General features: G+C 53.0%; 1 protein-coding gene across 1 annotated transcript; it reads left to right on the top strand.

Annotated features, from left to right (window-relative positions):
- The first annotated feature begins 41 nt into the window (after positions 1-41).
- Positions 42-27,616, top strand: LOC131754330 (complement C3-like). Its single transcript, XM_059059821.2, has 40 exons — positions 42-112; positions 229-436; positions 1,983-2,157; positions 2,346-2,416; positions 2,515-2,603; positions 2,686-2,768; positions 2,988-3,075; positions 4,158-4,260; positions 4,400-4,520; positions 4,786-4,901; positions 5,571-5,711; positions 5,802-6,011; positions 6,174-6,383; positions 6,665-6,826; positions 7,045-7,174; positions 8,674-8,751; positions 10,129-10,326; positions 10,510-10,618; positions 10,942-11,027; positions 11,131-11,270; positions 11,677-11,883; positions 12,764-12,815; positions 13,002-13,088; positions 13,235-13,438; positions 14,572-14,647; positions 14,877-15,045; positions 17,943-18,038; positions 18,199-18,352; positions 19,451-19,623; positions 19,805-19,963; positions 21,199-21,258; positions 22,240-22,330; positions 23,934-23,979; positions 25,046-25,133; positions 25,453-25,539; positions 25,761-25,866; positions 26,319-26,408; positions 26,835-26,921; positions 27,008-27,097; positions 27,207-27,616. The coding sequence occupies exons 1-40, from the start codon at positions 42-44 to the stop codon at positions 27,614-27,616; spliced, it is 5,121 nt and encodes a 1,706-aa protein (XP_058915804.1).
- The last annotated feature ends 286 nt before the right edge of the window (positions 27,617-27,902 follow it).

Below are 27,902 nucleotides of genomic sequence, written 5' to 3'. Positions count from 1 at the left end.
GGCATCTGAGGTCTGTGGCCCTACCTTGTCCTCCCACCGCCATGGATGTGCCCTGGCTCCTAGGATTGATTCTACTCCTCCAGGGGACCCCCGTTGCCCATGCTGAGCCGCTGTGAGTCTGGAGAACTGAGAGGACATCTGCCATCTGTATGACTTCCTGCACGTGACCCCCGTCCATCACTTCCACCTCTTGAGTCTCCCTGTGCCCCCATGTTTGTCTGCTGGCAGGTACATCCTGGTGACCCCCCGGGTCCTGCGGGTCGGCAGCCCGGAGAACATCCACGTGCAGGCTCACTCGGACTCCAGAGCGCCCCTCACCGGGCCCCTCAAGGTGAACCTCACCGTGTGGGATTTCCCCATGAAGAAGATGGAAGTGGCTAGGGTTCAGCTCATTCTCTCACCAGAAAACCACTTTATGGACCAGGCACCAGTGACGGTGGGTGACAGGCCGGGTCGGGTGGCCATAAAGGGAATCTCTGGGTCAGCAGCAAGGATAGAGAAGGGGAGACTCTAGAGGGACTTGCCAAGAGACACAGTGGAGAGGAGACGCAGGGCCTGTGGAACTTCCCTGGCAGTCCAGTGGTGGGGACTTCACCGTCCACTGAAGGGGGTGCAGGTTCGATCCCTGGTCAGGGAACTAGGATCCCACATGTCTCGAAGCCAAAGAACCAAAACATAAAACAGAAGTAGTATTGTAGTAGGTTCAGTAAGGTCTTTGAAAATGATCCACATCAAAAAAAAAAAAAATCTTTAAAAAAAAAAGAGAGATGCAAGGCCTGGATATAGTTACTGCTCCTCTTATGTCCTATCCATTTTTAAAAAATTGAAGTAGAGTTGATTTACAGTGTTGTGTTAATTTCTGCTGTATAGCAAAGTGAGTCAGTTATACATACATATACATTCTTTTTCTTATTCTTTTTTTTAACATCTTTATTGGAGTATAATTGCTTTAGAGTGTTGTGTTAGTTTCTGCTGTATAACAAAGTGAATCAACTATACATATACATACATCCCCATATCTCCTCCCTCTTGCGTCTCCCTCCCACCCTCCCTATCCCACCCCTCTAGGTGGACACAGAGCACCGAGCTGATCTCCCTGTGCTATGCGGCTGCTTCCCACCAGCCATGCATTTTACATTCGGTAGCGTATATACGTCCGTGCCACTCTCACTTCGCCCCAGCTTCCCCCTCCCCACCCCCGTGTCCTCAAGTCCATTCTCTATGTCTGCGTCTTTATGCCTGCCCTGCAACTAGGTTCATCAGTACCATTTTGTTTTTAGATTCCATATATATGTGTTAGCATACGGTATTTGTTTTTTCTCTTTCTGACTGACTTCACTCTGTAAGACAGACTCTAGGTCCATCCACCTCACCACAGATAACTCAATTTCGTTTCTTTTTATGGCTGAGTAATATTCCATTGTATATATGTGCCCCATCTTTATCCATTCATCTGTTCTTTTTCTTATTCTTTACCATTATGGTTTATCACAGGATACTGAATACAGTTCCCTGTGGTATACAGTAGGACCTTGTTGTTTATCCATTCTATGTATACCAGTTTGCATGTCCTATCCATTTAGAAACTCAAAGTTCCGTAGGTCTGGGCTCCGAGAAAGACCTTGATTAGTCCGTATAACGTCTCTGTGCGAATTAGGAAAAGGCGCCCTCTGCTGGTAGTCTGGGAAACTGAGCCTAAACGGGATCGCATCCCCCCCACCCCCCTCCAGCCCCCTCCACCCCCCTCCCCCCTCCACCCCCCTCCACCCCCATCCCCCCCTCCACCCCCACCCCCCACCCCCCCGCGCTGGGCTGGATGCCCTTGTTCAGCAGCAACCTGGGCGGCACACGTCGGGATCTTGCTCCCAAGGGCAGAGCCAGAGAGCTCCCATTCAATTGCTTCTCCAAGATCTGGTCCAGGGCTTTGCCCGCAGGGATGGAGACCCCAGCAGGCCCTGAGGAGTGTGGGCGTCTCTCCCCAGATTCCCGAGAGCCTGGTCCACCCGCCACAACCAGGAACGCAGTATGTCATCCTCCAGGCAACCTGGGCACCCACCTCGGCCTCCGCATTAATGGAGAAGCTGGTGCTGGTGGCTCCCCACGCCGGCTACATCTTCATCCAGACAGACAAGACCATCTACACTCCGGAGCAATTGGGTACAGCGCCCCGGCACTTGGCCTGGGGCAGGCGCTGACTCTCATCCCCAGTTTCCCCCATGCGCCCGTGTCCCACCTCCCAGGGTGTCCTTCTGTCCAAGGTCCCCCCACAGCCCAAGACCCTGATGACTCTACCCACCCCCCCTCCAAACTCTATCCCGTGCGTAAAGCCTTCCCTCCTCCTCCAGTTCAATACCGGGTGTACACCGTGAACCTCAGCATGGATCCTGTACCCAGGACATTCACTCTGGACATCAAGGTGACCTCTCCTGCGGGGAGGGGGGAGGCCAGACACTGGGGTTCTAGCACATGCTGAAGGCCTGGGGCATGAACCAACCACCCTCTATATCCCCGCAGAACCCGGACGGGATCACTGTGATCAGCCAGGATCTCCTGGCCAAGGACAGTGTCTTCGCCAACTCCTTCCAACTCCCAGAGCTCATCAGGTGCCCTATTGGGAACCCTAGGGGTGGAGGGAGGGAGGTTCTCCTTCTCGGGATCCACCTCTCCTAACTCTCTGTGCCTCAGCCTTGGGACCTGGAGCATCGAGGCCAGATACCAAAGTGCACCCAAGCAGAAGTTCAAGGCAACCTTTGAAGTGAAGGAGTTTGGTGAGAAGGGTGGACAAGGTGGATCGCGCAAGGACCGGGGCTGGGAATGCAAAGCAGGTCTCATGGTGCACCTACTAGGTGCCAGGGCCTGAGGACTGTGTGTTGCAGCCCTTGGGGGCTGCCAGAATCACCGAGGAAGGAGCGAGTGGGGCAGGGAGGGGACGGGGAGGGGGGCCGACAGAGAGACGCTGAGGGTGACTCTCTCTTTACTGCACCCAGTGCTCCCATCTTTTGAGGTCCAGCTGACACCAAACAAGACTTTCTTCTACCTCAATGATGAGGCTCTGGGTGTGGATATCCAGGCCCGGTGAGTTCCTTTACCCCCAGCCTGGCCAGAGGACCAGAAATGCCAAGAAACTGAATGCGTAGAGAGAAATGAGCCACTTCTGCAGCTCTTAGGGTATAGGAGAGGAACTCTCTGCCACCCATGAGACATTCTTGTCCCGTGTGGCCATACAGACCATCCCTTCAGGCCTCTGGGGTTGTACAGGCCACCTTACGTACCTAATGGTTTGGACCATCTCTAAAGGTCCACGAGGTTGCATAGGCACCTTTGCCATCTTGTGAGGTTGTCCAGACTATCTCTGAAGTTCTATGAAATTGCAAATGTCACATATGTTGCCTTATGGAATTTACAGACCATCCCCACAACTTTATAAGGCTGTACGGGCTATATTGTCCACCTAGGGTTGCAAGGGCCATATCTGCCACTTCTTGACATCACACAGACCATTTCTGCAGCTCTATCATGCTATACAGGTCACCCAGACTACCTGACGAGGCTTCACAGGCCACCTTTGCCATCCCAGGGGTTGTTCAGATTTCATCCTTTTTTTTTTTTTTTTTTTTTTTTTGGTCTGCATTGGGTCTTTGCTGTGCGCGGGCTTTCTCTAGTTGCATCGAGTGGGGGCTACTCTTCGCTGCGGTGCGCGGGCTTCTCATTATGGCGGCTTCTCTTGTTGCAGAGCACAGGCTCTAGGCATGCAGACTTCAGTAGTTGTGGCGCACGGGCTTAGTTGCTCCATGGAATGTGGAATCAAACCCACGTCCCTTGCGTTGGCTGGGGGATTCTTAACCACTGCGCCACCAGTGAAGTCCTTGTTCAGACTTTTCTGTGGCTCCATATGGCTGTACAGCCTACCTCTACCATCTTGTGAGGTTGCACAGGCTTCATCTGCAACCCAACAAGGCCTTAAGGGACATATTTGTCACCTCCCAGGCTTGTGTTGGTCGGTAATGGAAACATCTAAGTTACCAGGGGCCACTTCCGCCCCTCCCAAAGTGTTACAGCCATTTCTGCAGCCCCATGAGATTACACAGGCTGTGCCTGCAGATGCAGGAGTTTGTGTGGGCGCTTCAGAGCCAGTTAGATGGCTGTCCATCCCCCAGATATATATTCAACAAGCCAGTGGATGGACACGTTCTGGCCATCTTTGGGGTGAAGCAGGATTCCCATCGGATTCCCATCCAAAGCTCCCTGCAGAGGGTGGAGGTGACTGAGACCCACCCCTCCCCTGTCTCTCCTTCCCCACCTCCTCCCCCTTCTTTCCCCCTTCCCCACCTCCCCTTCCTCTACCATCACCCATTTCCCAAGAAACCATCTCCTCTCCTCTCTCTTGCACTGAGAGCAGATCTCTGAAGGCCTCGGCCACGTCTCCCTCCAGAAGGGCACACTGATGGCCGCATTCAAAGGCCCAGAAGAGGACTTCATTGGGGCCTCGATCTTTGTCAATGTCACTGTCTTCTCCTCAGGTGCCACCCTCACCCAGGCCCCCGGCTGAGGTCAGGACACTGCGTCCTTTCCCAACCCGGACACTCCACCCCCGTGACCTTGGGCCACCTCCCGCCTCAGTTTCCTCATCCGAGAAATGGGGACATGCTGGAAGGGCTGGGAGGAGCTGAAATCGTGTTACTGTCTCTTCCGGGCTTCACCAAGATGGGCCTCCCATACCAGCCTGCTCTTTCCCCAGGAAACTGAACCTCTGCCGCAGAACTTACGATCCTCCTGTCTCTCCAGGGGGTGAGATGGTCCAGGCTGAGACCTCCGGGGTGAAGATTGTCCAGAGCCCATACAGCATCAAGTTCACCAGGACACCCCAGTATTTCAAGCCAGGGATGCCATTCCACTTTAGGGTCAGAGTCTGGGTTCACTCCACGCAGGGACTCTGGGCCCCTCCCTGAAACAGACCTTCCCAGGAGACAAAAACCCACACAGGTTTCACCTGCGTCCCAGAGCTCATTTGCCTGAGAGCCGAGTCCATCGTGCCTCCAGACCAATCCCAAGGTTCCCTCAAGTCTTAACCAGGTCCCTCCAAAGCGCAGTGATGGCTCCAGAATTTCTCTGTGGGGGTGTTAGGGATCACAGTCAGGCTGGAAAGAGATGCTTAGAAGTTTATCTTAAGGCTACATTTGCCCAGAAAGCACGCTATTTTTACATACGTTCATTTGGGGTGGCTTTGAAATGTCTGATAAGCATTAGAAAAGCTGGAGACGTCCTCTGGTGCCAATCCTACTCCAAGTCTTCCCCAAGCCCTCCACATCTCCTCCTACCCTTTTCACCCTCAATTTCCCCCACCCTTACCCCCCGGTACACCAACACCCAGGGCTGCCACATACGTTTGTACTCTGCCAAACTCTAGGGGCTCCACTCATAGGCTCTAAATGAGAGGTGCCCCTGGTGTTGCTCAGTGCACAACGTGTACAGCTGTACATGGCAGTCTTATCCAGATTGCATTAGTTCCCACCTCTTACACCAGGCCACCCCCAGGTCTGTCCTTGATCTCAGGCCAGATTCCACCACAGGTCTTCGTCTCAAATCCCGATGGGTCCCCAGCCTCCAAAGTCCTCGTCCGTTGCCAAAACCACAAAGTATATACCTCGTCCAGTGGGGTGGCCGCTCTGACCATCAACACAAACGGAGATCTGAAGGAGCTCCCTATCCTGGTACCAACCTTATGGGGCAGGGAGGGCGGGGCTGGGACTGTGTGAGCTGGAAGGGTTATTAGGGGTTTACTTGCCCCTCCTGCTCCCCAGGTGGAAACGGATGCACCTCTCCAGCCAGAGGAGCAGGCTTCAGCCAGGATGACAGCTTGGCCTTACTCAACTCAGAATGGGTCAGGGAACTTCCTGCACATTGAGGTGAAGACATTGAGCACAGAGGTTGGCAGCAACATCCAGCTGAGCCTCAACACAAGGCATCAAAATCCTGAAACCAAGGACTGGATCACTCACTTCACCATCCTGGTGAGGGGATGGGACCAGGACTTGAGCTGGTGGGAACCATCTGGGATGGACTCAGACCTAGGGGCTGAAGCAAAGGGCCTAGGGGGCTCCCTTGTGCGCTGGGATAGCCTAGGGGAAGGGCTGGTTCTACCCTTCTCATCCATAGTCTCCCTTGCCTCCAAGGTCCTGAGTAAGGGCCAGATTGTGTACGCCAAACATCAGTTAAAAAGTCATGGGAGTGTCTACACGTCAGCCATTATCGATGTGACCTCAAGGATGCTTCCTTCCTTCCGCATCCTGGCCTTTTATGTACTGCCAAGGGGAACAGGGCAGGACCCTGAACTGGTGGCTGATTCCATTTGGATTGATGTGAATGACAATTGCAAGGAGAAGGTGAGTCAAACTCCTTGAAGTTGTATACCACCATCATAATGCTTGGGAGATGGTCTGTACAAATTCAAGGGCTCTCGGTCTGGAGGCAGAGGAGAGGAAGGAGAAGTGATGTGGCCTTAAAACCCCAACTTAAGAGGTGGAGAGGATGCAAGTAAATGCGTAGAGTTGACATTGGCCTGGTGGAGTTCCCAGATGCTCCATCGGAGCTGAGGGAGCATGAACTTGAAAGTGGACCTGGGGAAGCCCCTTGGTGACCTATGAGCCTCCTTTTCCTTGCTTAGCTGAAGGTTGGCCTGAAGAAAGAAGGATACCTCCAGCCGGTAGAGCCCAGCAGCCAGGTGGAATTGAAGGTGACAGGTGACGCAGAGGCCACAGTGGGGCTGGTGGCCGTGGACAAGGCCGTCTATATCTTGAACAGCAAACACAAGTTCACACAGAAGAAGGTAAGAACCTGTGGGCTTTGGACCCAAAGATTGCCTGGAGATTCCAGCTGGAGCCTCAGTTTCTTCACCTATTACATGAACTTGGCAGGTAGTAAGGGCTCAGTAAGTGGGTGATTATGTGAAAATTATTATTTGAACCGGCAATTACAGTGCACCATTGCACCTTCCCTGGAGGGGTCATACAGGCTCCAAATCCAGGTTCCTCTCTTGACCCTCAGGTCTGGGATACGGTGGAGGAACATGACATTGGCTGCACAGCAGGCAGTGGGAAAGACAGACTTGCTGTGTTCAAGGATGCTGGACTGGACATGAAGATAAGCACAGGGATGGAAACCTTGGCAAGCTCAGGTACGTAAGGGGAGCGGGAAGAGGGCAGGGGTGGGGGAAGTGCTATCTAGTGGTTAGGGACATGGACTTTGGTGTGAAACAGATGAGCTAAAATCTAGGACCCTGCCACTTACCATAGGCCGGTCATATTTCCTCTCTGAGTCTCAGTTTCTCTCTCCATAAAATGTACATAATAATAGAAGTAACTTAGTGTGTGCTAATTAAGATGTCATTTTGGCCATGTGTATCAGAGATACAAATTAACAGTAGCTTAAACAGGTAGAAGTTTATTTCTTGCTCAGTAACAGTCCAGAGGTCATTCTGGGACTCAGGCTTGTTGCTCTGCCATATTCCAAGAAGCAGTCTCACCAGGACCTCCTGCCAGGCACCAGGATGAAGGGAAGCGGAAAGAATAGTACACTTCTCTCTCATCTCATTGGCCAGAACTCAGTCACATGGCCCTATCTAGGTACAAAGGAGGCTGGGAAATGTAGTCTTCATTCTGAGTGATACATGAAAGATGGAGGTTTAGTTGCCACAAATGATAGGGAGAATGGATATTTTGGGGACAACTAGCAGGGTCTTCTTTCAGCTATAAATAGTGTTATTAATAACAATTTCTGGGACTTCCCTGCTGGTCCAGTGGCTAAGATTCCACACTCCCAATGCAGGGGACCTGGGTTCAATCCCTGGTAAGGGAACTAGATCCTACATGCCGCAACTAAAAGTTCGCATGCTGCAACTAAAGATCCTTCATGCCACAAATAAAAGATCCCACGTGCCACAACTAAAAGAGCCCGCATGCTGCAATGAAGATTCTGAGTGCTGCAACTAAGACCTGGTGCAGCCAAATAAATAAATATTTTTTTAAAAAAATAACAATTTCTATTTACTACAAGCTGGACCCTGTGCTAAGTACTTTTATATGAATGATCTCATAGATAGAACTATGATTATTCCATTTTACATAGCTGGAGAAATTAAAACCCAGAGAGGTTAAGTGACTTGCTGAAGATTGCACAACTTTTTTTAAAAAAAATAAATTTATTTTATTTATTTATTTTTGGCTGCATTGGGTCTTCATTGTTGCGCGCAGGCTTTCTGTAGTTGTGGCGAGCGGGGGCTACTCTTCGTTGCAGTGCACGGGCTTCTCATTGCGGCGGCTTGTTGCGGAGCATGGGCTCTAGGTGCACGGGCTTCGGTAGCTGTGGCTCACGGGCTCTAGAGCGCAGGCTCAGTAGTTGTGGCGCACGGGCTTAGTTGCTCCGTGACATGTGGGATCTACCCGGACCAGGTCTCGAACCCGTGTCCCCTGCACTGGCAGGCGGATTCTTGACCATTGCACCACCAGGGAAGCCCTGCACAACTTTTAAGTGGCAAATCTTGACTACGAAGAGGCTGTGGGATAAAATGAGGTGATGCATATAAAGCACTGGGTGTGCAGTAAGCACCCAATAAATCTCAAGGATGTTGATAATGATCTTGACACTTGTCCTCTCATTCTTCCCTCTGATCCCCAGACTGGCACTGCCCCCAGAGCCCATCTCCCAGCCGTCACCGCCGCTCCCTGAAGAGGCTGGAGGCCAAGAGGAATGCAGGTCAGAACTAAAGCCGGATGTGCCCTCCTGGCTCCCTAACCTGTATTCATCAGAGCTTAGAACAGAAAACTGAAAGCACTCCAGGTATTCCAGTCGTGGGGGCCGGGGAGGGGAGGTGATTTAATGATGGGAGTTTGGTGCTTTCAAAATCAACAGCTGAACTTTAGGAGTGGAAGTTGGAAGGCTGCTTGCTGAGACTCAAGATCACTCCACTGTAGTTCTTGCAGTGCATGAAATCTAGGTTTCAACGCATGAAATCTCAGGAAACTCTGCCAATATCTCTCATGAAGCTGGCAGGCAGATAGTGAAACACAGAATTATGCCTGTTACAAAAACACATAGACTGGAGCCCACCCATCAGCTACCACTGTGGCAGGGAAAATGGTCTCCACCTCTCTTCCACTTTCCAAATTCTATACAAGAGCGTCTGGGTGGGCAGAATCTCATCCCATCCAGAACCCTAGCAGCAAGGGAGTCTGGGAAATGTAGTTTTTAGATGTCTAGCTTCTGTGATACAGGAAGGAAGGTAGATGAAAGGGGAGATGGATAATATGTAGACCAAGACCAGGGTGTGGACGGGACCAAGAAGCCTAGAGTTCAAGGAAGATGAGAGGCAGCACTGGGTATTGTTAGAAGCACGGATTCTATGAATATTAGATTTTTCAGTCTTTTTAAGCAGCACTAATGACTTTGTGGATCTAAATAAAGGGAAAATAAGTGAAATCTAATAAAAGTTGAGGTAAAACCCTAACTCTAATTTCAATATCGAAAATCATGCTAACCTTCTGAGAAAAGTACATAATATAAACTGTTGCTTTATTTATGGTACAATCACTTAACTATAGATGTTCTAATCGTGTTATATGGTAGACAATAAGATTATTAAATTGCTATAATTTTTTTTAACTTTAAGTGCATTCCTTCAGTTCGCTAATTTAGAAGCATTCAACTTGACATCATGCTCTACAGCAAGTTTTGTGTTTTCATTTTTTTAAAACACACAGTGAAAACCAGGAGTCAAAATCAGAATTTTAATAAATAAACACGGCATTGCCAATCCGTCCCAAACGAAGGAGAAGGGCAAGAAGCGGCAGGAACAGCGGCGTAAATTCCAGTCCCAGCTCTGCAACTTGTGAGCTGTGTGACCCTGGGCCTGAATTGACCTCTCTGTAGCTCAGTTTCCTCATCAGAACTCATCATATGAGTTCAATGCGAAGCTTCAGCAGAAAGATGCAGGCCAAGTTCTAGGGACAGCATTGCCAGAGCTACGGCTAAGCAGAGGTCAGGTGTACATGAGGTGTACATTGAGGTGGATGGGTCCCTGCTTCCTCAGGTCCCACCCAGCCCCTCCTCTGTCCCACTAACTCTGGCCTGCAGTGAACAAGTTCAAGACAGAGCTGGAGCGAAAGTGCTGTGAGGCTGGGCTCCGGGAGAGCCCAGTGGGGCTGTCGTGTGAGGAGAGGACCCATCACGTCCGCTTTGGACCAGTCTGCATCGCCGCTTTCCTGAGCTGCTGCCATCTGTCTGAGGCCCTGACTCGGGAGGCCCGAGAGGAGCTGCTGCTTCTGGGGACAAGTGAGGGGGCCACGGCAGGAGGCACAGGGTCGGGGGGGCTCCACCGAGGGACATGGAGTGCCGTGGACAGGTCAAGGGGTGACATGTGCCACGGAGGGATGAGGTGGGAGGACCCCACTGAAGAGTCTGGTGGGTCGCGGGAGACATGCGCAAGAAACCCTGCCCCACCTCTGCTCCCTACAGTGGATGAAGACGAGGACTTTGATGACATCTTCGAGGACCAGCCTGTCCGGAGCTTGTTCCCTGAAAGTTGGTTCTGGAAGAAGATTACTCTGCCCAGAAGTGAATCGGGGTAGGACTCTGGCCCCCATGCCAGCCTCTGGTCCCTGGCCCGTCCATGCCTCAGGGGCCATCCGTCATGGCCAATGCCCCAGGAGCGCCACTGAGATCTCAGCATTGTCCCACGACAGGAAACTTCCTGGATGGGCCTAAAGATCCCAGTGGGTCCCCCCACACGATGTCCCTCTAGTGATCATTCCTCTAATTGGGTGACCCACTGACCCCTTCATAGTGAAGGTAAGCCCAAGGCGGTAACCCTCAATGAGAGGCTCTGTCCAGGCAGCACAGACTCACTTACGTTCTGTTCCCTTCCCCCTACCCTGGCACTTTCTGCAGCATCTCGCACCACAGCACCCACGTGACCGTGCCAGATTCCATCACCACGTGGCAGTTTGTGGCCGTCAGTGTCAAGGCCGGACAAGGTGACCCCGCAAGCCCAGTGCTGAAGGAATAGGAGAACAGTGGCCCTGGCCAGCCCGAGGGCAGCTGGCCTCTGCTTAACGTCAAGTGCTCTCCTGGTTCTAGGTCTTTGCGTCTCTGACCCCTTTGAGCTGACAGTGATGAAATCATTCTTTGTGGATCTTAAGTTGCCCTTCTCTGTGATCAGGAATGAGCAGGTCCAGATCCAAGCTGTGCTGTACAATTTCATAGCCTACCCGGTCAAGGTGAAGCCCCCAGCCTTCCCCTCTCCCCCCCTCCAAAAGTGTCTGTCAGTGTGTTTTATAAGGGGGATGGAGCGTGTCCATTATTTGAAGGAGCCAGCGACGTGGCAGCCTTTTTGAAAAAGTTTCTACGACTTTTTCCCATTTAAGCCTCACAATAACCCCCAGGAGATGGATGCAATCACTGTTCTTGGTTTGGAGATAAGGAGACTTGCCTGGCTTTCCTGAGATCACATGGCACCTAAGTGACAGAAGGGGCTTGAACCCAGGCAGGGTCTTTACTCCCAATCATTATGCTACCCTGTCACCTACTCAGGATTCTCAGGGTGGGGGCAGGGAGGACACGGTGACTCTAGGGTGCTGGGCCTCCTCATGCATCAGGACCCTCTAACTGCCCACCCTGCCCCAGGTCCGAGTGGAGTTCCCCCACAAGGAGCCACTGTGCAGTGCGGCGAAGCCAGGAGCCCCTTCCCGTCGGGTGGTGGTTGTACCTCCCACCTCCTCCAAGACGGTGCCCTTTGTGCTTCTCCCGCTGGAAACGGGCAAGGTGGATGTGGAGGTCAAGGTCGTGGGCTTTGGGGTCCAGGACCACGTGAGGAAGACACTCCTGGTCCAGGTAATAGGCACCCCCAGCCCTTGCTGCCGGTGCAGCGAGTGGGGCTTCTCCTGAGCTCCAGGCTGTGTGATTATGGGAGGGGCAGGTGGACCCAAGATCAGTGAACGGGCCTGCAGGACAGGGGTGAGGTACGAGACAAGGATTGGAAAGTTCAGTCCCAGAGTCCCCACTTCGGGACTTTGGAGTCAGGCTCGGGTTCGAACCTTGGCTCTTCTGTGTGACCTTGGGTAAGTTACTTAACTTCTCTGAGCCTCTGTTTCCCCATCTGCAGTGTGGGAATAATCCTCATACCCAGGAATAATCAGAGAGCTGTGAAAATTACACACGACCAGTGCATGACCCATCAGTAATACTTTATTTACTTAACAGACACATTTTTCAGCACTTAGGATATAGCACTTTAAGAATATTAACTCACGGGCTTCCCTGGGGGCGCAGTGGTTGAGAATCCGCCTGCCGATGCAGGGGACACGGGTTCGTGCCCCGGTCCGGGAAGATCCCACGTGCTGCAGAGCGGCTGGGCCCATGAGCCATGGCCGCTGAGCCTGCGCGTCCGGAGCCTGTGCTCCGCAACGGGAGAGGCCACAACAGTGAGAGGCCCGCGTACCACACAAAAAAAAAAGAATATTAACTCACTGCACCCTCAGAACAACTCTATGAGGTAGGAACTGCTGTACTCTCCCTTTTATGGATGAGGAAACTGAGACACAAGAGGGGTGAAGTAATTTGCCCAAGGTCATGCAGCTAGGAAGCAAGAGCTGGGATTTGAACCCAGATATCTGGGTCCCAGAGTCTGTGCTCTTTATAGCTAAGCAATACTTCCTCTGACTGTCATTATGACTATTGTGTTGTTAACGTTCTTCTTCATTGCATCCTACAGGCAGGGGGTCAGATACAGCAAATATCCCATAGCATCCTCCTGAACCCCCAAGGTTTGTGGGGTCTTCGGGGAGCACGTGGGATCCGGGGACCACGGGCCAGTGGAGGGAGGTGCTGAAATGAGGGGATCTGGTCGGGGCGGGGGGGGGGAGGTCTGAGATTCTCCCAGAGTCTGCAGTCTAACTCTGACCTCCCCAGTTCCCAGAACCTGCTTGTCACACAAGGTTGTGCCTGCTCAGGTCAGACCCAGATGGAGCTGGTGCCCAGACAGGACTTTTTGAACAAGATGCCCGACACAGAGGCCGAAGTGTTTGTCAGCATTCAAGGTGCCTAGACAGAGCTGGCTCCCGTGGGGGCTGAGGAGGGGCCGGTTCCTCTAGAGCCTGCCCGGGGCACAGGGCCAGGAGGGGCCGGGGGTACCTATGATCCCCATCGGGGAGCCATGGTAGCTTAGACCATGCCCACCTGACAGGCGACATCCTTGGAGAGAGCATCGTGGGCAGCCTGACTCCCAGAGAAACGAGGAGGCTGCTGAGGGTCCCCACTGGCTGCCCCGAGCAGACGTTGAGCTCCCTGGCACCCGTGATCATCCTGGCGCGCTATCTGGATAGCACGGGCCAGTGGAACAAGGTTGGCGTGGAGCTCAGGGAGCAGGTCATGAAGAACGTTGTCAGCGGTGAGAGTGGATCCCCTCCTGGGACCTCGATGAGGGTGTCTGGTACTCTCGGGGTGGGTGGCTGAGGTACCCCCGGGGTACCCCCCTGGAACTTCCCAGACAACAGCACCCAAACTCTGACTCTTCTCCCAGGTGACAACCTGATACCAAGTCCCCCAGGTGACCCCCAGCTGTGACCCCCCCTCTATTCCTTCACCCTGACCCCTCTCCCAGGCTACAAGTCTCATAACAGGCACCCCGGTTAACCCCAAAGCAGCAACCTCCCAGGTTATGTTATATTCAGACACTGTCCCAGGTTATAGCCAATCAGTTCCACGCCCTGCGCCACACCCCCAGGGAACATCCAGGCAGAAAACTCCAGAATAATCCCAGGTGGTGACCTGCCGGTTACACCTGAATGCTAATACCTTCCCAGGTTACAGCCAGACCCCCCAGGTAACAACCATAGGTACACAGCCCGGTTACACCCTGACAGAGACCCTCAAGTTAGTTTGGACGCTGACCCCGTCTCCCCGGCTGCACACAGATGCCGCCTCTCCGTCCAGCTGCTCTGGGTGGTGCTCCGTCCAAGCAGCACCCAGAAACTACCATCCCCAGTGTTAAACCCAAACAGTCAACCTCCAGGTAGCCCTCAGATACTACCCAAGTAGCAGTGCTCAGAATCCACACCAAGAGGTGCCCTCTCCAGAATACACCCAGGAGTAACATCCTCTGACTATACAGACACACCGACGTCTCTAGCTTACAGCCAAGAAACAACCCCCAAGAAAACACCCAGGTAGTGGCCCCTCAGGATACGCCCTTTCCTGGGTTCCACCTTCCATGATCCCTCCTGGCAGTAATTCCCAGTCACACCCCAATGGCACAGTCTCCCGGTTTACTCCCAGATACAGCTGTACCCTGGTTCCCACTGTCACGTGTGGCCATGACCTTCATTTACACCTGGGCCCTGCAGCTCCCTCCTTAATGCGCCTGGACCAGTCCCCTCCTCCAGGTCACATCTAGATACGATGCACCCCTAAAGTCCAACCCATACCCCGCCCCCCAGATTATGCCTGGTAACTAACCCCCCCTTCCCAGCCACACCCAAGCACCAAGTCTCCCGGTAAATTCCCATCCACCTGTTTTCCCAGGGTACAGCCGGATGCTGACCCACCGGAGCCCAGATAGCACCTACCACACCAGCAAGGGAAACCCAGGAAGCACCTGGTAAGGATGAGGACGCTGGTTAGGAGGAAGCCTGAGAGACCAGCCTGGGGCTTGATGACCCCAGAAGTATCCCCACTGAGGGGTCTTGGGGCAGGCAGCCTGCAGGCCAGCAGCATTCCAAGTTGCCGTGGTCTCTGGGGCAGACTTCTCCATACTGTAGACGTCCCTGTCCTAGAACCCCCTTGGTGACCGTTGTCAGCCATCACCCACCCTGTCTCCCTTCCAACAGGCTCACGAGTTACGTATTCCGGGTCTTCGCCCTGTCCTACCCTGTCACGACAATCGGGGCGCTCGACCCCGAGTCTCTCTGCGCCACCGCCAACTGGATCATTACCCAGAGGCAGGCGAAGGACGGGAGCTTCTTGGAGGAAAGCCCTGTGCTCATGGGGTCTATGAAGGTGCCCATCCCCCCCACCCCACCTGAGCCATTCAAACAAAACCCAAGGGCTCTGCCCACGGGGAGGGGCATTGCAGCCCCCCTGACGCGTTCCCAGGTAGAATGCGAACAGGAAAGAGCCGAGGTCCGGCACCGAGCATCACATCCCCCTGCTCTGGACCACGCTGCACTCTGTTAGTGCAGCGTGTGAGGCTGGGCACAGCTGGGACCTATCCCCCCACCCCTACTTCAAAGGAGTCGCCAGTCCCGGCCCACCTCTCTCTGGGTCTGAGTCCTCCTTGTCCCACCCCAGCCAGCACACCCATCGCTACCGATTGGTCCTCCACACCAGCCTCCAGAAACAGCTTTCGAACAGCCTGGGAGGTCTCTGCCCTGCTCCAACACCTTCTGTGGCAGTCACCTACAGACAAACACAGTCACCTCCAACAGCATCTCGCTACTCTCTCCTTCTCTTCTGTATCTCCTCCCAAACCTCACCCCGCAATACTCCCTGCTCACAGGTCCTTCCAACTCACCTCTGTATCTTTGCTCAGGCCCCTCTCTCAGCATGGTGTACTCACGCCTCTTCCCCTTTTCCCCCTGCACCTAGCCGAATTATGTTTTCTCTTTAGATTTAGATCAGACACCACCTCCTCTAAGTCTCCCCCGAATAGCAGCCCTGTCCTGTGCACCTATCACCTTAGGGATGTGATTTATTCACTCATTCAACAAACATTTATCCAGCGACTGCTGTGTGCCAGGCCTTGTGCTGGGGAGAGGGGAGACACAGAGGTAAACAAGACAGTGACAGCCCCTGCCTGTAGAACTGACAAGCTGGGTAGTGGGGGGGCAGACAGAAGTTCACCAAATAATTATAACTAGTGGTTGTTTAAGTCACGACTGTGCCAAGTTCCATGGGAGAGAAAAGCAGGAGATGGGATTTAATAGGAGCCATGCCCAGCGCTGGGGGTGTCAGGGGTAGCCTACAGGTGGAAGTGAGAGTAAAGCAGCAACTTGAAAAAGGAATAGGAGACAGCGGAGGAAAGAATGGAAAACAGCTCCAGGCAAAGGGGAACAGCGTGTGCAAAGGCCCTGAGGCTCTGGTATGTTTGAGGACGGGGGAAAAGAGACCAGTGTCATCAGAGCCCAAAGATGGCAAAGAGGTGATCCATCCCTTTCCTCCTGGGAAGGAGGAAAGACGCCGGGTCCTGAAGCCTGTGGGGCTTTGCGATAGTCTGTTCAGGGTTTGCTTTTCCTACGCTGTGAGTCCTCCAGGGAGAAAAGCAGGTCTGGTTCATCATAGTCAGCAAATGTTGCTGAATAAAACTCTGGATGGATGAATGAACCAGCAAAGACAGAACGCACCCCCAAAAGAAGGGAGGACTGTGTGAGTGAAAGCCCTACATGGTACGGGAAGGCGGTACATAAAGGAGTTACAAACACAGTAACAGTAAGACAGGCTCACAGATCTGAGCTTCTTTCCACCAACGAACGTTTATCAGGCACCTATAATGTGCCAGGCACTGCTTTAAGCACTGGGGACTCAGGGCAAACGAAACAGACAGAAATCCCTGTCCTCATGGGGCAGACATTCTAGTGGAGGACAGACAGGCAATTAGCATAATAGAGACATAAATGATGTGGCATGTTATCAGCGGTAGGGGAAAAATGCTGGGAAAGGGGGATCAAGGTGGGAAGGGTGAAATTTTGGAAGGCTTCCTGAGGAGATGATATTTATACAGAACTGGAGAGGTGAGGGAGCAAGTCCTGTGGATAACTAAGGAGAGAGTGACCTAAGCAGAGGGAGGAGCACGTGCAAAGGTCCTGAGACCGGAATGTGCCCAATATTTTGGAGGAACAGTGAGGAGCCCAGTGTGGCTGCAACAGAGTGGGCAAGGGGAGAGGGGGAGGAGGGGAGGGCAGGGGGGGGACAGGACAGACTCTGCAGGGCCTTGCGGGCCAGAGGGAGGACTTGAGCTCTTGCTCTGAGTGAGCTGGGAGCCACAGAAGGCTCTGAGCAGAGGATAGATGCAAACTGATTCAAGAGTCCACCGGCTTCACTGGCCACTGTGAGAAGAAGAGACTTTGGGGTATGTGTTAGTTTCCTAGTGCTGCTGTAACAAAGTACCACAAACCGGGTGGCTGAAAACAACAGAAATCTATTTCTTTTGTCCCAGTTCTAGAGACTAAAAGTCCAAGATTAAGGTCGCGGCAGGGCCAAGCTCCTTCTGAAGGCTCGTTGGGGCATGGGGTGGGAATCCCGCCTTGCCTCTTCTAGCTTGGTGGTTCCTGGCGATCCTTGGCATCCCTTGGCTTATAGCCACATCACTCCAATCTCTGCCTCCATCTTCACGTGGCTTTCTTGCTTCTGTGTGTGCCTTCTCATATGGACACCAGTCATTGGATACAGGGTCCCCCTAATCCAGTATAACCTATTCTTAACTTAGCTCATTACATCTCCCCAAACCCTGTTTCCTAATAAGATCACACTCTGAGGTTCTGGGTGGACAAGAATTTGGGGGGAAAATTATTCATTCCAGTACAGGGATTGAGGGTGGAACTTGGGAGACTAAAGAGGAGTTTGATCCTTGTCGGTCATTTACCAGCAATGGGGACACTTCACCCTCTGACCCTCAGTTTGCTCATCAGGAAAATGGAGCTGCTGCAAGAATGTTCTGAGCTAGCATAGAGAGCTTAGCACAGCACCCTCCATGGCTGTCAACTTTTCCTAGTAAAGTAGACCCCACACAGGTAAATCTCAAGATAGCTCCTCCTCCTCTACCTCTCTCCTCATCCTGCTTTCAGCATCATCCAGCCCAGAGCTGAGCACCTGGAAGCTTTTCAAGGTCAGTCAGGAGAGACTGGGGAAGGTGTCTCCAAGATGGTAAAGGGATTATGGGTGTGGTTTTGCATCCGCAGGGTGGCTATCAAGGCTCGGAGGCAGATGTATCCCTCACAGCTCTTGTCCTGATCGCTCTGAACGAGGGGAAGGAGTTGTGCGTCCAGAAGATACCGGTAGGACCCAAAGACGACGGCAGGGTCTGCAGGGTGCCCTACCCCCTGCACACAGGGAGCTCCCCTGCCCTCGTGTCCTTCTTAGTGCTTTCCTCTCTTCTAACTCCCAGACCCCGTTCCTCTGATCACCTCCCTCTAGCCTCTTCTCTTGACTTTCTAGAATTTGGCTGCCAGCATGAAGCAAGCCAGTGACTTCCTGGAGAAAAAACTCCCCCACATTCAGACAACCTTTGCCATAGCCATAGTCTCCTATGCGCTGGCCCTCACCAGGAGTCCCCGAGCCAATGACCGCCTGGACAGCTTCGCCAGCCAGGGTGGGTGTGGGCCACTTTTCCACCAACTATGTGTTAACCACAGTCACGGGGGCAGAGAGAGGGGCATTGTATGATCTCAAATCCAGCAAAATGTGATTCTTCATCTATGAACACCTGTAGTGTGCCAACCCTTGAAGCTCAGACCCTGAGAAACCAAGGTGAACAAGACTGATGTGGTCCCTGCCCTCAAAAGTCCCACCGTTCCTGGGGGCGGCAGGTAGAAGACAAACAGATCAAAAGAGAATTACAGAGCTTCCCTGGTGGCGCAGCGGTTGAGAGTCCGCCTGCCGATGCAGGGGACGCGGGTTCGTGCCCCGGTCCGGGAAGATCCCACATGCTGCGGAGCGGCTGGGCCCGTGAGCCGTGGCCGCTGCGCCTGCGCGTCCGGAGCTTGTGCTCCGCAGGGGGAGGGGCCACAGCAGTGAGAGGCCCGCGTACCACAAAAAAAAAAAAAAAAAAAAAAAGAGAGAGAGAGAATTACAAACTGAGACAGGTGCTGAGATCATAGCACACAAGGTGGGTGGTAGCAATGATGAGGGGAGCGGAGTATAGACTGGAGAACTGGGAAGGCCTCTGTGAAAAGGGGACCCCTCAGCTGGAATGAAAGATGAGAAAACTCACCTACGTGAAAGGCCAAGTATGTTCCGAGCGGAGAGAATGGCACGTGCAAATGCTCTGAAGTGGGAAAGTGCTTGGTATGTTCGAGGATGGAGAGAAGGTCATAAAAAGTAGGTAACTGAGAGGGGTTTGCTTCCCATGGCCTGCCCTATCCCATCCCTGAGGGTCCTGATCTCATCCTCTCCACTCCCCAAGTCAGGAGGAGTGGAGGTAGAAAACCGCACTTGCAGCGGGACCGAGAGGGATGTGGAGGAGCTTCTTTGAACCTCAGTTGCCCCAACTCTAAATAGTGTCCCTGTCTCCTAGAGTGGTTCTGAAAAAATGCAATGTCCATACGTCTCCTCAGCAAAGCTTTTTCACATAAAGTAGGTGCTCAGTAAAATAGCAGATGAGGAAAACTGGGCAATATGACACGAGGAGAGGGCGGGTTTAGGTAGGTGGGCCCAGATCTGCGTGACAAGGTGCGCATCCATCTTCTAGACAAAACCCACTGGCCAGTGGGCGACCTGGACACGTACTCCCTGTACACCATTGAGGCCACGGCCTATGCGCTGATGCAGAAGTTGGAGCTGGGTCGGCACAATGAGACGCATGCCATCGCCAAGTGGCTACTGGAGAAACGGGAGCTGGGAGGAGGCTTCCAGTCCACCCAGGTGACCGGAGCCTCGGAAACTGGGGGTGGGGGTGGAGGTGGGGGGCTGGGGGGGCCGGGACGCTAGCCGAGGCGCTGACGCTACTGGCCCACCGGAAGGAGCTGTCCGGGGTTCTCGCGCCCCACGGGGCTCCGGTGCACCGTCAGTGGTGCCGATCCGAGGCCCCCATCCCAACACCCAGACCACGGTCGTGGCCATAGAGGCCCTCACCCGCTTCCGCGAAGCTGTCCCCTTCGACGGTGTCCAGGATCTCCGCGTCCAGATCAGAGCCCCCAAGAGAGCCTTGAATATAGAATGGCTCATCGATGAGAACAGTGCCTACCAGCTGCGGTCAGCAAAGGTATGGAGCTAAGGGGCAGCTGGGAAGTCCACACAGAAGTTGCACTGGAGATGAGACCAAGAGTCTTGTCCCTGGAAATCTCCCCGCACCAATATTATCTAATCACCATGAGCTATACTATCGATGTATTGGTTCCTTCATTCCACAAACATTTCCTGAGCACCTACTGTGTGCCAAGCATTCTCCTGGGTTACATTATGAAACATCTGTGGTCCCTACTCTCAGAGCACTTACAGTCTAGAAAGAAATTAAGACAATAAATACAATTCTACATTCCACTTTCAGCTTTCAGAACACAGGGGAATGAAATAAGTGTGTAAAGGACAAAATAACCTGGGTACGGGGAGTAAGGTAATCTCCATGACCTTACTCCATGAAGGAGGTGATATTCACCTTCAATTATTCAATCATCTTTACTGAGCACTTACTGTGTGTCAGACACTGTTCTAGGTTCTGGGAATACGGCCGTGAACAAGACAGAAAAAAAAAATCCCTGTCCCTGTAGAATTGTATATTTTAGTGGGGATAGACAAAAAAGCGATGTGAATAAGTAGAATATGTAATGTGTTAAATGCTGGCAAGTGGTATGGGAAAGAATTAAGCAGGCAGGGGCTGGGAACATCAAGGAGTTGTAATTAGGCTGGGTAGGGAAGGTCTCACCAAGAAGGTAATGTCTGAGCAAAGACCTTAACGGAAAGGCAGATCTGATCCTTGTGGATATCTAGGCAGAACAAACAGCAAGTGCAAAGGCACTGAGGCAAGAGTGTTCTAAGAACAGCAAATGGGATTGAAGCAGGGGTGATGTGATTGGATGTGAATTTGTAAAATTTTGCTCCCGCTGATGAGGGAAGAATGAATGAGGGAAACAAGAGTAGACGCAAGGACTTCCCTGGTGGTCCAGTGGGTAAGACTCCGCGCTCCCAATGCAGGCGGCCCGGGTTTGATCCCTGGTCAGGGAACTAGATCCCTCACGCGTGCCACAACAAAGATCCCGTGTGCTGCAACTAAGACCTGGCTCAGCCTAAATAAATAAATAAATATTTTTTTTAAAAAGAAGGAAAAGTAAAACCATCTTCAGGGAGAAAGGTGGGAGAGTCACCAGACCCCAAGTTAGGGCAATAACTGAGGCCCCAGTGCCCGTGCATGCTTTCCTCTCCACTTTCCTCTTCAATATGCGTGTAAGCCATATTCTGCTGCTTCTTCTCCCCTCAAATCCTCCTCCCCTCTCTTTTCAGTTCTCTGCCCAGGATGACCTAGAGATCAAAGCCAGTGGCATTGGAAGAGGCACCATCTCAGTAGGTCTTGTGTTCCTTAGCTAGAGCCCAGGGCTCCCCCAGTTGGTGGAAATAGAGGCAAATATAGACTCCAAACCAAGAATTGAAATCAGCAATAATCTTAGCTACCGTTTAGGACACAACCATTTGTTAGGAATCAATCTAAGGGCACCTCAAACCACCCCCCACCCCAGCCCCGCCGAGAAGCTGGTAAAAATATGGGCTCCATTTGACGGGTGGGGAAATAGAGGTTTTCACTTTCAGTAAGTCAAGAGTCAGGGAAGACAGAGGCCAAGAGGTCTTTGGACCCCTCTAGCCCTCCTATGTTGGATCCCTGAAGGGGTCTCTTTCCTTGCCCCCCAAAGAAAGATTCTCCCACCAGGGTGCCTCTCAAGACCCAAAGAACAACTCCACCCTTCCCCCAATATCTGAAGGCTCCTTTACATCGTCTGGCCCTACGCCCTATGACCTGGGAGGACAGCCTTCTTTGTCACCAAATTCAAGGTAGCCTGCTATCATGTTTCAGGCCATAGAGCCACAGTTGAATCTCTGCCTTTGTTGTGTGACCCTCAGGCAAGTCTCACTCCACCTTAAACTTCAGCTAATTTTAAATTACATAAAATAAGAAATTCAGTTCCTCTGTGGAACTAGCCACATTTCAAGAGCTCAATAGCCACATGTGCGGACTTCCCTGGCAGTCCAGTGGTTAAGACTTCCTGCTTCCATCGCAGGGGGCATGGGTTCATTCCCAAAAACACGTGTCTAGTGGTTGCCACACGGACAGCACAGATAGAGGCTATTGCCAACATGGCGGGAAGTTCTATTACAGAGCTGGCCTGCCTAGACTATATATGGTGTTCTGGCCACTGAACACATGGACTGAACGGGAAAGACCTCGCTGTGAATTCCCCATGGGGCAGAGAGCCGGGCAGGCAGGAACTGAAGCGAGGAGGAAAGGAGTAAGTGTGGATGGGCTCTGACACCTCCCCCCACCCCCGACAGATCCTGACCATGTACCACAGGTCTCCAGAGTCCTGGGAGGACACCTGCAACCTGTACCACCTGAATGTGACTCTCCACACAGCGCCGAAAGGTGAGCCTGGACCCAGGGATAACCAGCCCTTCTTTTTTATTTATTTTAGCTATCATTCAGTAAGCATCTCTATTGCTTTATTCAGCCATTCAACAAATATTTTTCTAACATCTTTTTTGGAGTATAACTGCTTTACAATGGTGTGTTAGTTTCTGCTCTATAACAAAGTGAATCAGCTATACATATACATATATCCCCAATCTCCTCCCTCTTGCGTCTCCCTCCCACCCTAGCTATCCCACCCCTCTAGGTGGACACAAAGCACCGAGCTGATCTCCCTGTGTTATAAGGCTGCTTCCCACTAGCTATCTATTGTACATTTGGTAGTGTATATATGTCCATGCTGCTCTCTCACTTCGTCCCAGCTTACCCTTCCCCAGCAAATATTTTTTGAGCATTTACTAGGTGCTGCACCCTGTTTCTTGGCCCCGGGAACATAGGCATGAACAAGAAAAATATCCCTTCTTCTCCTGGAGCCCACATTCTAGTAGAAGGACACAAACAATACAACAATAACAGTATATTATACTTTTATTGTTATTTATTTATAACATAAGTGAATCTGCATTGTAAAATATAAATATGAAGCATAATAGCAGGTGATGATAAGTACCATATAAAATAAAGTAGGAAAAGGTGCTACAGACTTGGAGGAAGTCCAGGGGAAGCTCTCTGAGGAGGTGGCATTTGAGATGAAACATGAAAGAAGTGAGAGAGTGAGCCAGGAAGGATCTGAGGGAAGAGCATTTGAGGCAGACAGAACAGCAGGTGCAAAGGGCCTGAGGCAAGAATGAACTCCCCTGGTTTGAGCAACAGCAGGGAGGCCAGTGTGGCTACAGAGGAGCAAGGGGTAGAGTTTTAGGAGAAAGAGTTGGAGAGGTGATGAGGCAGATGGTGCAGGGACTTACAAGCCATGGTGAGGACTCTAGTGTTTGCTTGGAGTGAAACAGGAGCCAGAGAGGGTTCTGAGTAGAAGAGGGGCGTGACCTAGCACAGGTTCGCACAGGCTCCCTCTGGCCGCTGTGGGGGAAACAGACTATAGAGGGCACAGGTGGAAGCTGGGAGACCAAGGAAGAGGTGACTGCACTGGTCCTGCAGGAAATGATGGGGCCGGACCAGGGAGGGGGCTGTGGAGATGATCAGAAATGGATTCCAGAGTTTCCAGTCTGGGGTACCAAGAAGAAAGAGACAGGACTTTGCCACTGGGAGCTCACTGTCAGGGTAGGGGGAAACAAGTCTCACCAGTCCCAAGACTTTTAGGGACTAAAAGTGACCAAGACTTTGGCTTGGAGCCCATTTCTTAATTGTAGTAGTAGCAGTAGTAGTAGTAATATGATAATGGTAGTAATACTATAGTAATAATAACTGACAGTTATAAAGCACTAATCAGGCATTATGTTAAATGCTTTACTTGTATTAACTCACTTAAAATTAACCAGCTGGGTTGGGAATATTATGATCCCTATTTACAGTTTAGGAAACCAAAGCACAGAGAGGTTAAACAAACTTGCTCAAAGTCATAGCAGAGCCAGGATTGGAACCCAGGAAGCTGGCTCCAGAGGCTCTGTTACCCAGCCTCTAAATTCCTGCCTTCTCTCTGCAGATAATAAAAAGGGGGAAGCGACCTTTCAGCTCCGGATGGAAACAAGGTCAGGTCACCAGGATCTTGGACTGGGCAGGAGGAAGGACCCACTTCCTGGAATCCAGACTCCTTAGCAGCTCTCCCTGTGTACTGAGTGGAGGGAGGGAACCAGCCAAACTTGCCTCTCCATGCCTGCCCCCTCATCCCTACCTCTCCTCCTGCCCTCCCCTGCCTGTCCCCCATTCTGTCCCTTACCCCACCCTTCGCTGCTTATCTACCATCCTGCTACCCCAACCCTGCCCTCCAGCTTTCCCCGTCCCAGAAAGGCGGGCTCCTGCACCGTGAACATGCACCATGACCCAGATGCCCAGGGCTAGCTCTGAACCCCAGGACTCTCCCCTCTCTTCATCTTGTCCAGACATTCCAGCCCCCACCCCAGTCTGTCTCTGTCTCCCAAATACCCTCACCCAGGTCTGTCCCAGATTTTTTTTAAAAAATGTATTGAGCACCTGATTGGTGCCAGGCTCTGTTCTAGGAGCTGGGGACACAGCTGTGAGCCAGGCAGCTCCTCCCTGCCCGGTGGAGCTCACAGACTATCAGGGGAGACAAACAATAACCGAATAATCACCCAGAATCAATGCAAAGTGACAACCGTGATTAAATGTGGCCAAGGAGAGGTCCACGGAGCCACAGGAGGGCAAATTAGAGAATGACCTGGTGTGCGGGCTGGGGAAGGCTTCCCAGAGGGGGTGATGCATCAGCTGAAATTGCAAAGATGACAGGATTTTTCAGGGCCAAGAGGGAGGAAGAATTCCAGGCCGAGAGAACAGCATGTGCCAAGGTCCAGTGGCAGGCGAGAGACTGACACTTCAGAGCCATCAATCAGAGGCCGGAGGGGAAGGAGGTGAAGTGAAAGGATGAGGCCAGGTGTTTTGGTAAAGCAAGGAAGTTAAGCAAGGAGGCAACATACCAGATTTCTGTTTGCTACAGCTGTATCCTCTTGGGGGCAGAGGAGTGACAGGGAGACACAGGAGAAGGCTACTGCCCTTGCGCAGGCGAGAGGTGATGACAGTGGGAGGGTGGGAGAGGGGCAAAGGGACAGTGGGAGGACACTGGTGCTGTGAAATCCCCAGGTACCAGGGTCATCAAGAGGCCACAATGACCATCATGGAGGTCTCCCTGCTCACCGGCTTCTACCCCAACCAGGATGACCTCAAACAGGTAATGAGCAGGGCGGGGATGTCCTGGCAACTTCCCACATTCCCCTAGTGGGTGCAGAACAGCATCTACCCGGGTCAAGACCCCCAGGTTAATGCCCCACAGCCCCTGCCCCAAGGTCAGCGGCCATGGTCACTTCTGGGGGACTCCCTGTATGACCTTAGCTAAATTCTCGCCCTGATTGTGCCTGAGTTTCCCCAACAGTGGGGCTGATTGGACAAGGGCCGGGAGCTCTGAGAGCTGCTTCACACTAACTGGAGCTCCCAGGGCTCGATGCCTTGGAGGATCTCTGCCAACGCGCAGTCCTCACCCTCTGCCCCAGCTCACGAGCGACGTGGAGAGGTACGCCTTCCAGTATGAGACCAAGACGACCTCCAGCGACAGCACTGTTGTCCTCTACCTGGAGAAGGTGAGAAAGGCCAGGTGTCCTCTGCCAGAGGTCCGTGGGCAGCCAGATGGGCGGAGAAACCACAATCAGCACCCTGGCCAGTGTTGTCCGAGAGCCATGCCCTCTGAAGTCAGCTCCTCAGTATTCAGGGCCACGCGGTCAGTGGTTATGGCCAAGGCCCTGTGGTCAGTACCCCATGCTCAGTGGCCCTGATCAGCTCAGACAGGCCTTCCCTTCTCCAGCTCTCCCACAAGGTAGACACGGTGCTGGGCTTCCGCGTCCACAGGATGCTGCAGGCAGAGTTCCTGCAGGCTGCCCAGGTCATGGTCTACGACTACTACGAGCCTTGTGAGCAGGGGCCTGGGGGTGGAGGGGTATCCCGGGAGGGTCCAGGGCCTGAGAAGGACTGGGCCAGAAAAAAAGGGAGGGGTGAGGGGCGGGGCCAAAAAGGGAGAATGGGGCGTGGCAGAGGGGGTCCTTGGCTCCGTGGGAGGGGTGGCCAAGAGGGCGCCGGAAGGAACCCAAGGGGCGTGGTGATGAGGGGCGTGGCCTTTCTTGGTGGTTAAAGTGGCCCCGGGGCGGGGGGGGGTGCCTGGAAGCCGCTGAGAAGGGACTTGGCTGTGGCCCACTGGGTAAGAGTGGGCCAGAAGGGGGCAGGCTCTTTAAAGAGGAGGGACCTGTTAAGGGGGTGGCTGGGCGGGTCAGGTGGGGCGGGGCCTGCTGGGGGCGGAGCCAGACGTGCACCCAGCCCCCAGAAACACTGGCCCAAGCCAACCCCGGTCACTCGCCTCCTCTCGCAGCCCGGAGGTGCAGCTCCTTCTACAACCTGCCCACAGAGCACGCTTCCTTGAGGAAGATCTGCCACAGAGACGTGTGCAGATGCGCCGAGGGTGAGATCATGGGGACACGGAGGGCTGGGACTGCCAGGCTAGGGGTTCAAGAGCTTTTCATCACTTCCTGGGTGCCTTCTGGGCTGAGTTTAGACAGAGAGAGAGAGAGAGATAGCAAGACAGAGACAAAGAGAGACAGAGAAAAGGAGACCCAGAGACAGAGAATGACACATACACTCAGGCACAGCCAAAGATCAGGCGAATCAGAGACACAGACACGGAGGGACACATAAGAAACTCAGATGAGAGAAACAGAAAAGAAAAAGACCAAATGAAGAGACAGAGGAGGAGAGAGCACCCTACAGATCAGAAGCGCCAGACCCAGAGACCAGCGGCTGCCGCCTGGGGCCGGATGGGGATCAGATGGGAGGAAGGCCCCTCCGCCAGTGCAGCTGGAACAGCCGCCCGCCTCCCCCAACCTTCCAGAACAGTGCCCATCCCCAAAGAAGGACAGCAACCACCTGCAGCAGGAGGAGCTCCAGGCAGCAGCCTGTGAGGTTGGCGTGGACTTTGGTGAGTGTGGGGAGTGGCAGGGGGCAGGGGGCAGCCCACCCGCGGGCTGGACGCCAACCCGACACCCTCCTGGACCCCTTCCCCAGTGTACAAGGCCAGGCTGGAGTCTGTGGAGACCTCTGCCTCCAGCCCCTACATCTACTACAACATGCAGCTCCAAACCATCATCAAGAGTGGTATGTCCAAGATGGCAGAGGAGGGAGCGTGGGGGCCTACCCTGGGAGTCCCAATGCGGAGGAGGGCCAGGCCTATGCAAGCTCACACACTGGTTCTCCTCTCCTCCAGGCACGGACTCTGCCAAGCCCCTCACCATGAAGAAATTCGTCACTCACGCCACCTGCCATGACTCCCTGGGGCTGCAAGAACACGAGACATACCTCATCATGGGCCAGACATCAGACCTGTGGAGAGTCAAATCTGAGTGCGTGGGGGGCTCCTGCTGCCCTGGGGACTCAGGCCTGGGCCCCCTTCCCTACCCCAGTCCAGTCCTTGGTATCAAAGTTTCTACTGCACCTGTCAACAGGAGTCTTGGGTTTCAGGGATGCCCTGAATGGAGGTGCAGGCTGTGCACTGCACAACTCCAGGGAACACCATTCATAAGGAGATGTTGTAAATGTAGATGTAAATTTCCAACAGAGGGCAGGAAAGAGTCAGAGGGAGGGGAGCATTTTCTAATCCCCAGCAGTATGGGCTAGAGGTGGGGGGACCTGAGATGGCCTGGTGGAGTGGACATTATAAGCTGTGGCTCTGAGAGTCTGTCAGGCAGGGCAGAGGGGCAAGTCAGAAAGGTCTCCACACCTTCAAGTCACCCGGCTCTCCTCACCATCCTGGCCACCTCTTGCCCACAGATACACCCATGTCCTGGGCAAGGAGACGTTCCTCACGCACTGGCCAGTGGATGGGGCAGTGGGCAAGAAGGAATTGCTGGACCAGCTGGAGGGGTTTTCAGAATATATGCACACCCATGGCTGCAAGTCCTGA

This window comes from Kogia breviceps, chromosome 4, assembly GCF_026419965.1.
Source record: "Kogia breviceps isolate mKogBre1 chromosome 4, mKogBre1 haplotype 1, whole genome shotgun sequence".
Classification (NCBI taxonomy): domain Eukaryota; kingdom Metazoa; phylum Chordata; class Mammalia; order Artiodactyla; family Physeteridae; genus Kogia; species Kogia breviceps.
This window is presented reverse-complemented; position numbering and strand designations above follow the sequence as displayed.